The 14,152-nt window shown below is 41.8% G+C and overlaps 1 protein-coding gene across 1 annotated transcript in view; it reads left to right on the top strand.

Annotated features, from left to right (window-relative positions):
- The first annotated feature begins 279 nt into the window (after positions 1-279).
- LOC124860326 (protocadherin Fat 4) overlaps positions 280-14,152 on the top strand; it is a 142,668-nt gene continuing 128,795 nt past the window's right edge. Inside the window, exon 1 of the mRNA XM_047353546.1 lies at positions 280-5,806. Coding sequence (XP_047209502.1) covers positions 704-5,806 — 5,103 coding nt within the window. The 5' untranslated portion in view covers positions 280-703. The remainder of the gene's footprint in view (positions 5,807-14,152) is intronic.

Below are 14,152 nucleotides of genomic sequence, written 5' to 3'. Positions count from 1 at the left end.
TTTAATATGAACCCCCTCCTAAATTTGAACATGCATTCTAATCTTTTTCTTTCTTCCTTTTGGAAATGAATCCAGCTTTAAAATAAATGAATTTGTATAATTAGGATCTCTCGGAGATATTGCTACCTGTTTATTTGATTGACACCTTCCACTACCAGCTGAGCTCCCATAAGGAGGGCCGGCGGAGGGCGGGCAGACAGGGGAGCAGCCATCCAATGGGATCAGTAATGGGAGGGAGTTTGCTCCACTCCAGCTTTGTTCTAATTTACTGAGACTTCTGAGCGCAATATGACTGGAGCACCGTTATTTCCCAGGACGGTGCGCGTATGCTGAGCGCGCCCTAACTTTGGACAAACTTCTTTACGCATCTCCAAGGATCTGGGAACTTTTAATCTGGCTTTGCCTTGCAGCGCAAAGAAACAAAAGGCAAACTGAACAGCTAAACTGAAACTTTCCTGACCTGCAGGAATCATTTTCTCCATCCAGAGGATTTTGTTGAAGCTGGATGAAATAACACTTGTGGAGTACTTTTGGGACACTTCAGTGCGGATAGAGGGGAAGAGAGCTCTGCTGCTGCTTTTCTCATTTAATCTTGGCTGCAAACACTTGGTAGAATATAATGCTGTGAAGGCTCCAACTTCAGTAAAGTTGATGCATCATCGGCATGGACTCTGTCTGAGAAAGGTGGACAGGTTGACTGACCATGGCGCTCCCAGTTAGAGCCTTTGGCTGGTTTCATTTTGTTCTGCTGATGCTGTGGACTCTGCCGCGGAGCTGCGCGTCCAGCCAAGTCCGCCAAGAGTTCCGTGTCCTGGAGGAGGAGCCCTTCGGCACCTATGTGGGCACGATACAGACCAAGGCCAGCTTCACGTACCGCTTCAGCGAAAACCACAAACTTTTCGCGATTAACGGCACCACGGGGGTCATCTCCACATCATCGGTAATTGACAGAGAACTTCTGCAAAGTGATGTCATTAACGTGGTGGTGCTGTCCAGCCAGCCGACCTACCCCACGGAGGTCCGGATCGTCGTTTTGGATATTAATGACAACTCTCCGGTGTTTCCAGACGCGTCCATAGTTGTGTCCTTTAAAGAGGACGCCAGCAGCGGGAGACAAGTGATTCTGGACACTGCCACAGATTCTGACATTGGAAGCAACGGAGTTGATCACACCACTTACAGGATAGTGAAGGGCAACGAGCAAAGGAGGTTCCGCCTGGATATTACAGTCAACCCCAGCGGGGAGGGGGCATTCCTGCACCTGGTTTCAACAGGGGGTCTGGACAGAGAGGTTACTCCCTTCTACCAGCTCCTGATCGAAGTGGAGGACAAAGGAGAGCCGAAAAAGTTCGGCTACCTGCAAGTAAACGTCACTATTCAGGATATAAATGACAACCCCCCTGTTTTTGAGCAAGATCAGTACCAGGCCAGTGTGTTTGAGGATGCAGCTGTAGGTTCGAGCATCTTGCAGATCACAGCATCAGATCAGGACGAGGGAACCAATGCTGAAATCAGGTACTTTCTAGATGAGGGAACACCTTTCCAAATTGATCCTAAATTAGGTACTATAATTATAAAAGATGGATTGGACTTTGAGAGCAAGAAAGAGTACTCTTTAACCATTCATGCTGTAGATAATGGTGTTCCCTCTCTGTCAGGCCGGACAGAAGCCACAATAAAACTTTTAGATGTTAATGATAACGACCCCGTTGTGAAGTTCAGGTATTTTCCCACAACTTCTAAATTTGCCTCTGTTGATGAAAATGCACAGATTGGCACAGTTGTAGCTCTACTTACAGTTTCAGACTCAGACTCACCCACAGCTAATGGCAACATATCTGTTTCAATCTTAGGAGGCAACGAGCAAAGACACTTTGAAGTGCACACATCTCCTGTGCCCAATCTAAGTCTGATCAAAGTGGCAAGCGTGTTAGACAGAGAGAGGATTTCCTCATACAACCTGACTGTTTCTGTTTCAGACAATGGCAAACCTATTGCCAGGTCCTCTTTTGCCAGTCTGGTTATTTTTGTTAATGATATCAATGATCACCCCCCAATATTTCAAGAAACGCAGTATAGAGTAGATATCAGTGAAGGGACACCACAAGGCAGCTACATTAAAGGGGTTTCTGCAACAGATGGTGATTCTGGGCAGAACGCCAACCTGAGATACTCCCTGGTGTCTGGAAACACTTTAGGCTGGTTCTCCATCAGTGAAAACAGTGGCCTGGTTACCAGTGCTGCTTTGCTGGATAGGGAAATCGCATCTGAAATTGTGCTTAACATTAGTGCCAAAGACCAGGGGCTGCAGCCCAAGATTTCCTACACTAAACTGATAGTCAACATCACAGATGTGAATGACCAAGTGCCTACATTTACTCAGAGCACATATCATGTTTCCCTGGTGGAGCACGCTCCTGCTGGCACCGAGCTGGTGCTGCTGTCTGCCTTGGACGATGACCTCGGGGCCAATGGAACTATCCGGTTCTCATTTGATGCAGAGACACCAGCCAGCATCCAGGAGCTGTTTCGTCTGGACGCTGTGTCGGGCCGATTAAGCACAGCCGTGGAGCTGGACAGGGAGGATCAGGCCTCATATTTGCTCCATATCCGTGCGACAGATGGAGGCAGCCCCCCTCTGCACTCTGTAGGAAATGTCAACATCACCATTTGGGATATCAATGACAACAGGCCAGTGTTCTACCCTGTTCAGTATTTTGCCAATGTGAAAGAAAATGAGCCCTCAGGTTCCTATGTGACCATCGTTTCAGCCACAGACCCTGATTTGGGCCGAAATGGAACTGTCAAATATATGATTACAGCGGGAGACACTTCCAAATTTCGTATTAACAGCAATACAGGGAAAATCACCACATTCATACCCCTGGATAGAGAGGAAAAAACTGCTTACCAGCTGCAGGTGACAGCAGCAGATGGGGGAGGCCTTCGCTCACACACCCAGGCCATTGTGACTGTAACTGTTATAGACACGCAGGATAATCCACCTGTCTTCAATCAAAGGATGTACAGCTTTGTCATGTTTGAAAATGTAGCTCTTGGGACAGTCATAGGCACTGTGTCGGCCACCACACTGGATCTGAACACAAACATTTCCTACTTGATCACCTCAGGGGATCAGAGGGGGCTTTTTGCTGTGAACATTGCAGGTCAGATCACTGCATCTAGTCAGATTGACAGAGAGGAGCAAGGATTTTATCAACTCAAGGCTGTAGCCAGAGCTGGGGAGATCACAGGAGAGGCCCTGGTGAACATAACTGTAAAGGACTTAAATGATAATGCTCCTAATTTTATTCACAATGTAGAACATGTGAGCGCTGTGGAAAACTGGAGCACCGGACATGTAATATTCCAGGCAAAAGCATCAGATCCTGATGAAGGTCCGAACGGCATGGTGATATACAGTCTTAAAGAGAACCCAAAAGGCCTGTTTCACATCCATGAGCGACATGGCCTGATCACACTGACCGGCCCACTGGAGGTCACAACAAGCTCCTATGAGATCGAAGTTATTGCAGCAGACATGGGGGTTCCACGACTCACCTCAAGCCTCATCCTGATTGTCAGCGTTTATGACGTCAATGACAACTCACCTGTGTTTGATCAGCTCTCATACGAGGTCATCATTCTAGAGTCTGAACCTGTCAACAGCAGGTTCTTTAAAGTGCAGGCCACTGACAAAGACTCTGGTCTCAATGGGGAGATTATGTATGACATCACCGGTGGCAACACAGGTGATGTGTTTGGAATTTTTCCAGATGGGCAGTTATACATCAAAACAGAGCTTGACAGAGAGATTCAGGATAGTTATAACTTGGTGGTTGTAGCCAAAGACAGGGCAGTGGAGCCGCTGAGCGCCTCGGTCAACCTCACAGTAATCCTGGACGACGTGAACGATAACCGTCCTCTCTTTAACAGCACTAATTATGTGTTTCATTTTGAGGAGGAACAGAAGAGGGGATCAATTGTTGGGCAGGTTTTTGCTAAGGATAAGGACTTTGGCCCTAACAGTGAGGTCAGATACACATTTGAGACACCCCAGCCCAACTTTGAGCTGAACGCCATCACCGGGGAGCTGACCAGCACGCTACAGCTGGACCGCGAGTCACTGATGAGACAAAGAGGCACCGCTGTGTTCAGCTTTATTGTTCTCTCATCAGATCAGGGTCTCCCTAAACCCCTTAAAGACCAGGCTAAGGTGCAAGTTTACATTCAAGACATCAATGACAACCCGCCCAAATTCACTAAAGACATTTACCAGGCCTCCATCTCTGAATCGGCTCAAAACATGACTCAGCTGCTGCGGGTCTCTGCATCAGATGTGGATGAGAACAATAATGGACTTGTTCAGTATCACATCATTGAGGGCAATGAGGAAGGCCAGTTCATGATAGATGTCAGCTCTGGACAGGTGACTTTAGTTGGAAAGTTGGACTACGAAACCACTTCTTCTTACTCACTGAAAATCATAGCTGCTGATTCTGGAACTGTGCCTGTGTCCTCCTCTTGTCTGCTGAGTATTAGCATCCTGGATGAAAATGATAACTCCCCATCCTTCCCTAAATCCTCCATGTCTGTGGATGTGTTGGAGAACATGAGGATTGGGGAACTTGTGGCCTCTGTGACTGCCTCTGATGCAGATTCGGGGCAGAATGCTGATATAACATACAGCATCACAGCCACAAACAATCACGGCACTTTCAGCATCAGCCCCAACACCGGTAGCATTTTTCTGGTTAAAAAGCTGGACTTTGAAACTCAGTCACTTTACAAACTCAACATCTCTGCAAAGGACAATGGCAGACCACCCCGCTCCTCATCCATACCGGTGGTAATTCATGTCCGGGATTTTAACGACAATCCTCCTGTATTTGCCCCTGGAGACATTTTCAAATCTATCCCTGAAAATCTTCCTCTGTCAGCATCTGTCATGACAATTGTAGCTCAGGACACAGATGCAGACATAAACGGGCAGCTGGAGTACTCCATTGTTCAGCAGATTCCTCGAGGGAACCACTTTAGCATTGACCCGGACTCTGGACTCATTTACACCAACAAGGAAATTGACAGGGAGTTCTCCAACTTGTTTGAGCTGACCATAAAAGCCACAGATCAGGCAGTTCCTGCTGAATTCCGACGATTCACCTTGAAAAATGTTACAATATGGGTCACGGACCTCAATGACAACATTCCTACTTTTGTGTCCCAGAATGCTCTCGTGGCCGAGCCTAACATTGTTATTGGCTCCATCCTGACAACAGTGATGGCACTTGACCCTGATGATGGTGAAAACGGGGAAGTGGAGTACGAGCTTCTGGAAGGGGATGCGGACACCTTCATTATGGACAGGTACAGCGGGGATATACGCTTGGCTTCCCAGCTGGTCCCATCCCGACTCATGTACACTCTGTCAGTGTCAGCGACAGACCACGGGACCGACCGTAAGACCTCCAGAACTGAGCTGACTATCATCCTTCAAGGGATGGATGGACCTGTTTTCTCTCAGCCCAAATACATTACCATCCTTAAAGAAGGTCAACCGCCGGGCACAAATGTCATCTCCCTGGATGCCTCAAGTCCGAGGGGCTCTTCATCAAAAGTGGAGTATTTCATTGTGGCAGTACGGAGTGGCGGAAAGGCTGTTGGACGCCTTTTCACTATCGGACGCCACTCTGGAGTGATACAGACAGCAACAGAGCTGGACAGGGAACAAGGGTCCGACCTGTACCTGGTAGACGTGTACGCCATCGAGACAGACGCCAGCCAGCCTAGAACACAGCGTGCTGAGGTAAGAACAATGCTGACTGTTTTATTCTCTCAAGGCGCCTAAAAGTGCACTCAAATTTTGCAATGTTGGCCTGTTTGATCTGTTTGGCAGAATAAGGACATGAACTCAATAAATAGGAGTTGTTGGATATAGTTGTGTGCAAGATCAAATTACAAATGACTCATATAATAAACTGCAATTCTAATGGATAGTAGTAGGAAGGCCTTTTACTTTGGTGTAATAACCCTGATGATATGGCAGTCTGTTTAAAAAATGCCCTGCACGTTTTGCTTTAGTTTTCCTTCACTGACATATTCTTACTGGTGCTGATAAAGTATGCTTTCATATAATATATTTAGTAGAAATGAAAAAGGGTAATTCATGAGGTCTTGCTGTGCAGGTATGCAATATCAGAGCCAGAATTACTGAGTCTTTGAGCTGCCTGAGGCTGTTTTGGCACAGGGGTGGTCTAAGGGTGTCTTTATTCCACCAGGAATTGCTCCACAGGCAATAAGTGACCATTAAAATCTGTGACCTCTTAAGACTTTATGAAAAGATTCTGAGGGTGGAGAGAGCAAATTAAACTGCCCTATGAGTTTTCACTATGTGATGCATTTTTAATATTTTGATGTGTAATTTGGGAACTTTTAGGCCTGGTTGGGTTGACTGATGGCTAGCTGCCAGTTAAATGAAAACCACACATTTGTATTATTTTAGAAGCCGTTTACCAGACCTCAAATACCTTGGTACGACAGGTTTCAGTCAAAAGACAACAACAAGATGCAAGCTGCTTCCTCTCTCGGGAGATTCGTTTGTGTTAGTTAATTTTAAACATCATAGACAAACTGAGATATTATTGGAAAATCGTGTTAGCGGAGTTAACTGAAAGGTTTACAAAGGTCAGGAAATATCACACCATCGCACTTTGCTTATAGTAAAGATAGCAAACTACTTTACTGCAAACTGTGCTACTGAGCTAAAAGGAGAGTAAAAAGCTTGACCTCTCATTTCCCAAACTTGGATTGGTTTCAGCCTTAAACTGTCATCCCATGGTTTTAACATTCCACCTGGATTGAAAGTGCCAACAGTGCCCTTCAAAGCATTAACAGCTCTTCATTCCGCCTTTTATCACTTCACAAACAGAAACATTAATATGTTTTATTGGGATTTTATGTGATAGATTATGTAACACTCATTTTTCTAAAATCAAATTAATATTTCCTGCAAATATTAAATCCCCCCGAGTTAATACTAATCTGTGAGCATTAATTATTAAGTCTTGGCATAAGTTTTCTATTTGATTTATGTCTAGACTGTGACCGAGCGTTTGTAGCTCATAAATATACTTTGATCTAAACCATTTGATTGGAGCTGTGGCTTCATGTTTAGAGTCATTACCTTCCCTGGTCTTAGGTCCTTTGTAGCTTTTATTCTTCTCATCAACTCTAATCACATTTCTCTTCAGTGCTGAAGAAAATCATCCCCTCATCATGATGCTGCCACTATGTTTTACTGTTGGGATTATGTATTAATGATGATTTGCGGTGTTAGTTTGCTCCAGACATTTTGTATTTGGACAAAAAGTTTAATTTTGATCTCATCCTTTACATGTTTGCCGTACCCTACAGGGCTCATGATAATCTGTAAATAGGTTTCTTATGGCTTTCTTTCAATAGTGGCTTTGTTCCTTCCCCTCTACTATGTAAGCCAGATATGTTAAGAGCGCAACTCATAGTTGTTCCTTTGACAGATTCTTCCACCTGAGCTGTGCAGCTCCCCCAGAGTTGCATCATGACTACCTTTATGATTAATGCTCTCATTGCCAGTCATATCAGTTTGCACACAATTGGACTCTATTTATACTAATTAGGTTACATCTCATGGCAATTGGTTGCATTGTTTTTTTATTTAGGGCTTTCTGAATAAAGGTATCAAAAAACATATACATGCCACACTTTTCATATTGTTATTTGTGAAACATTTAGAAAACCATGTATGATTTCCCTCCCGCTTCACATCTTTGGATTACTTTGTTGATCTATCACATACAATAAAAATTCATCTAAGTTTATTGTTGTAAAGTAATAAAATTAGGAGGAGTTCAAATGAACATTCTTTCATTCTGCAGTGGGTTCAGCATTCAGGATGAATGAGCTGAAGTGTTTGATGTCCTCTCTGTCTGTGAGACCCAATAGCCCTACAGCATAAACCTACAGACTTAGACTAATGTTTTTCCACTGCTGTGTTTATACACAGGATACCCAGTAGCAACTGGGGGATCTTTTCCATCCCTGGGGTTGTGACCCTTCGACATTCTCAGTTTCTCATTTTTTCCCCCATTGATTGGATGCATGAGGGAAATCTGACATGTCACGCTCTGCTATGCAGCATGTGTGACGTTTTAAAAACAATTCAGACAAAAGGAATTCGGCTGGAGATGCTTTATCAGCAGCCATGATCTTAAGCAGCTCACAAAGTTTGTCGGTTTTTGTTGTTTGCATCTGTCTGTGCAGGACTGTCTCTGACTTCTGGATCACATTTAGGTCATATGCCGCGAAACTCATTTCAGCCTTCATGTATACCAACAGAGGTACACACTGTTAGACAGTCATAATGGGATGTTTCCATTTAGTAGCTTCAAAGTGGCAATTCCTAAGTCCTTTCTGGATGACCTCATTACCCATAAATCTTTCTTTAATTTATTTGCAACTCTTGGTAAATATAATGCGAAAAAAAATTGGCAGCCGTTTTATCTATTGTTGTTGAGGAATTTGTAGAGTTTAGGAGGATGTTTTTTATTTTGCTCAAAGGTTTTGTCTCATCACATCCTGTATTGTTCTTGTTTGGAGCTGGAGAGAACCTCCACCCCCTGAGCTCCCAGTGGATCTATTCACATCTGAATCTCATCCCGCTCTCTCCACTCCACTCTGGGCCATGAGTGGTGTGACAGCACGTGTTTCTCATCAGCCATTAAGCAGCCTTAAATAACTGGATTTGGGTTTGTGTGCCACCTTCCTCATATGAGTCACCTTCAGTTTGTTACATTTACAAAGAAATGAAAGGAGAAGTGATTAGTTTTCACAAAGGGACTTTTTAACCATTGGTGTTTGATCTAAATGGTTTGACTGGTGGCACTTAGATGAGCTGAGGAGTCTGGCCCATTCTGTCTCGTCATGATAACCCAAAGTGCCAGAAATTCAGAATAAAATCTATTTTAATAAGTGTTGTTTGTTTAAACTAATGTTTAATGCTATTGTATCCCACAGAAAGAGAGTAGAATTTGCTGCACAATGTCGTCTGGCAGTAAATAAATATTTGTTGAGCCATGATGCTCTCTGAAATCTTTGAATACATCCTTCAAATAACTATTACACAAGCAAAAATACCCTTAAATCCAGATAACCTGATTGTTTGTTTTCAGGATTAACTGATTTTGCTCCATATAATTACAGGAACATATGGAAGTCTGCACTTTGGGTGGTTGTGACATCTTGATTCTTCACTTTTGCAGCCCTTCTGTTGTAGAGTTGCTACTATGTTTGGGATCATTGTCCTGTTGATGACTCAGTACAGACCAAGCTTCAGGTCTGGCATGAGAATATAGTATTATGGTTGACTTAGTGACCACAAGGTCCAGGGGTCCTGTGGCTGCAAAACAAACCCAAACAATGACTCCTCCATCACTGTGCTTGACATTTGGCTTGGGGCTTTTGTGCTGTTTGATTTTCTCCAAAATAGTGCTGTACAAAATAGCCAAAGATGATACTTAGCAAACCTGAGCCATGCTGCCATATTCGTTTTCCCCCTCAACCTATCCAAATAAGCCAAACTTGTTCAGCCTCTTTCTGACTGCCCAGTAGAGTCTTCTCATGTTTTTGCTATTTCAAAGTCTAGAATGTACAGCTGCAAAATTTGCTTAGCAAGAGTTGCTTCTTTAAGGTCATTGCTGATGTCTGTCCATCTTGGCATTGTGTTAACATAAACCTGTTCAGTTAAGTCTTACATTATTCATACCCTAGGTAGATTTAGGTTCATCTTCAATTTTTCATGTTTCTGGTCTAGCCAGAGTCACGAATTGACCAAAAGAGAATCTCCTCCGAAGAGAATCTGATTCTGTGGAGGGAGATAATGATTAGGGTGATGGTAAGGAGACCTTCTAAGCTAAATACTTGAGATCTCATTCACCAAAGATAAATTCTCAAAAAAACGGTGAAAATGTTTGATTTTTGAGAAGGGTATAAATAATGGTCAACAAGCCATTTTCAGATAATGTAAAAACTGTTAATATTATTATTATTATTAAATTAATCCTCCTTTTATGTTGTTTCATTGTCTTTTGAGAGATGTTTGTCTCATTAACTGTCTAAAACAAACTTCTTGGTTTAATAAAAACAATTGAAAACTAAATCTGCCAGAGATATAAATCATTTTGCAATAGAGCAGCAAACTGTGAAAACCCATGCTTACACTATATGACAGGGGTGGTCACACTTGTTGATGATCAGTTAATAAAGGGTTTATTTAGTTTTTCCCACCGCTATATTAATAAAAGCTTTCATATTTCCATACTGGTATATATATGTAAATTGCTAGTTTGTAGAATGTGATTACATACTTTATTTCATTGTGATAATTTAGCTTTAGCTATAACAGACACTTGTTTCAGAAAATCTGTACTGTATAGCTCACCACAGAAAGCGTTAGTTTTAATATTCCTTCAAACATTTCTTAATTTCTGACAAAAACAAGAGATAACTGCAAATAATTGCATAATATTGCAGGTTGCTCTTGTTTCTGTTTTAGCTCTGCTTCTCTGTGGCTATAAACAGGACAGCAACAAAAGCTTCCTGAACTTCACTCTAACCAAATTGAAGTGCTGTTTTTCTCTCAGAGGCCCGAAGTGCCACATTAGTCCTTGCCCCCTCCTCTTAAACGCATTGTTCCCCCTGTAAAATAAACACAGTGGAAGCGTTTCACAGGCTATGGTTTGTTCTGCCTTTTCAGATAAAGTGTTGCGCTGCCCCATCAGGGAATTGCTAGGAATTTATTATTCTTTTGTCTGTGCCAACGTCTTGCCCTTGCAGATTTAGGACTGTGCATGGATGCTCCTGACAGCCAGCTCTCCTCCCCTCTCATCACCTGTAAGAGTGGTAAAGTAGAGTGGTTTGGATTTAAGAAAATAGTGTTTTCAAGGTTTCTTCTGAACATGTCAAGTGGTGGTATTGGGAGTTGTAGGAATAAATGTGTTGTAGTGACAGGTCTTGTTAAATGGCGCTGGAAGTGCCAGAAGCCAGCAGTATTGCAAAGAGGCATGGGAAGGAAGAAGGAAAGAAACAGTTCAGAGTCTTCAGAAGGAACAGGGTAGTTTTGGAGATAACAGTGGCAGGGTCCAAAGCATGGTTCAAGTTAGCACTGACCTCAGTTTCATAGTTTAAATTCCCTCAAAAGTAATTTTACACTTTAATCTTTTTTACTGTTTGTAAACTTGAATGCATTTTATTTGATTTGACTGACCAACACAAAGTAGGGAGGAAAATGCAATGTTTTAAAAAATGTTTACACTTAAACATTTGAAAAGTGTGGTGTGTATTTGTATTAATCCTTCCTGATCAAAATCCTTTCGTAGAACCACCTTTGACTTCAGCTCCAGCTTAAACTATTTGGGGGAAAGCCTGTACTAGCCTTGTCTACCGATTCTTAATAAAATAGCTCCAGAGTTGTGGATGTTTGGAGCTCTTCCAAAGTTGCCTTTTGGTTGCTTTGATTAATGCTTTCCTTGCCAGGCCTGGATGTGGATGGTGAAGTCCCGGGAAGTTAGCAGTTGTGCTGTACTCTCTCCATTTTCAGAGGATGGAGATGTACATATTGGAATATCCCTGCTTTAAACTTCTCCACAATTTCTTCCTCACCTGTCTACTGTTTTCCTTGGTCTTCTTGATACTGTTTGTTCACTAATGTTCTCTAAGAAATGTTGGAGGCTCATGCAGAACAGCTGCCTTTATACTGGGATTAAATTAGACATAGATGAACGCTATTTACTAATTATTTGAATTTTAAATGTCATTTTTTGCACTGGATTTTATTTAGAATTGTTTATATGAAAATAACTAAAATATGTCTAATCTTCTTTCCACTTCCAATTTATCCTTTACTTTGTGTTGGAGTATCACATAAATTCCCTAAAAATATTAAAATTTGCAGTTTTAATGTGAAAACAAAGTTCTCTGTAATCATGCTTTTATAAGGCACTGTATTTACCACGTTCAGTGAAATATTTATATTTTGGTTTTGCATCTTTTTTTCACTGGGATCTGGATCTTGGCAAAGCTTTTTCTTTCTGATTCCTAACCTGCAACAAGACTCAAAGATCTATGAATTGTCTTTCTGGTTCCATTTTGTGCTTTGATATTCTTGTGATACTACATTTCCTTGAATATGAGCAGCGATTCAGACATCAGAGGCCATGTTGAGGTTTTAGAGAACACAGAAAAAGAGCCTCGCTGAAACACAAAACCGGCACAGCCAGCCAGGTCAGCGAGCCGGCAGAAGAAGGTTATGTACAACTGGATGATTTGATACGGATGTTGGGTTTTGTGTATTTCTGTCTCTGTGTGAGAATATTATAATTTGAAGTGTTGATGACAGCAGTTTCTAGGGAAAGGTTGACCGTTGGTACGGATCAGAATTCTACGTGTCTTTATTCAGTTTAAATCAAACCTTGGATTCATGAACAACACTTGATACACAGATTTCAGGGTTCCCAAAAGAGGGAAGAGGAATGATGCAGAACAAACTAAATCCTTGTGCATTGTAATTCATGGTCTGATTGCAGTATTTTGTGTATCTAATTGTTCATGTGTACTTGAGCAAGGCTGTTATGCATTGACCATGACCGAAGTTGTAATTCACAGGTTAATCTGGACAGACAAGCGTTTTTTAAATGGTCATCGAAAGGCGAGGCATCTGCTCGCAGCTCTTCTCATAGGTGGTCCCAGCAGACACTGGTTCAGGTGGTGTGGAGGAGGGCCGGCTTGTCTCGCATCGGTTTTACGAGACGCCATCGCCATAAAAGATGAATAAACATTCAGTCGTGCATAGATGCGTACAGGCAGATGCTGCCAAGAACACAGAGAGCCACACAGACACACTGACCACAAGTTCAAACTCTCAATCAGCTGCTGGAAAACTTGAATGGTCGTGGCAAACAAAATAAGTCAATTTTAGTGGTTTATTATGAGTATGTGGCTGTCAGAGAAGATTATTTGACATTGGCACTCAGGTTTGTTGTGAGTATTTTCTTGCATCTCATTGTTTGTTAGGGTTTGTCTTGCTCCATTTGTTTTATGTCTCTAACTAGAAGCGTTGAATAGCTTTGGCTGTTCTCCAACTTGTTTGACCCTCAATGATGAAAATTAACATTACTCCTTTATCAGAACATAAGTCTTAAAATCTGTTACTCTGGTTGGACAGCAGGCTTTTACACATATCTCATTAGAAACCAACAAACATCTGTCAAACTAAACTTAAAAGGTCAGAAATCTGTTGTTCTGCTGTGTCAGGATCTATAAATTTCACCCAAGCATCAAGTGAGAAAGATTTTTCTGTTTTGGCTTTTTTGTGTACTTTTTTCTTAGAGATTGTCAAACACATTTTAATATCAAGCATGCATAAATATAAAATTAGGTTTTCAAATTATTATTTCATTTATTAAAGGAAAAAGGCTATACAAACCAACTTAGCCTTATATAAAAATAGAATTGCTACCTTTGGTAAATTTTTACGTTTTTGTTATTAACATTTTTTGGTTCAATTTCACCAGTCACACCCAGCCCTGGATATTTTCTGAACTTCAAAATCAAGTAATCACTTGAATAAATCTGGCAGCATGAAGTATGCTAAAATATTTAAAAATAACACATTATGTCCCAACGTAAAGACATTCAAGAACAGCTTAGAAATAAAGTCACATCTATTGGTTTTTAAATGGTAAGGAAACTCCAGTGAACTACAATTAAAACCGTCATCCACAAATGGAGAAAACATGGAACAATGCTGAACCTTTCCAAGAGTGACTGACTTACAAAAACTTCTCATCCAGGAGGTCACAAAAGAACCCCTAATATCTAAAGCTCTGCAGCCTTACTTTCCTCAGTTAAGGTCAGTGTTCATAATTCAATAGTAGGAAAGAGGCAAAAATGGCATCCATGGGAGAGTTTCCACAGCTAACCAAAAAGACTAAAAAAGCCTGTCTCACATTTGCCAAAAATGATCTTGATGATCTTTCCTTTTGGGAAAATATTCTGACTGAGGAGACAAAAGTTGAACTATTTGGTAGATGTGTGTCCTTTTACATTTGATGTCAAAGCT

The sequence above is a fragment of the Girardinichthys multiradiatus genome, chromosome 23 (genome assembly GCF_021462225.1).
Source record: "Girardinichthys multiradiatus isolate DD_20200921_A chromosome 23, DD_fGirMul_XY1, whole genome shotgun sequence".
NCBI classification, from domain to species: Eukaryota; Metazoa; Chordata; class Actinopteri; order Cyprinodontiformes; family Goodeidae; genus Girardinichthys; species Girardinichthys multiradiatus.
This window is presented reverse-complemented; position numbering and strand designations above follow the sequence as displayed.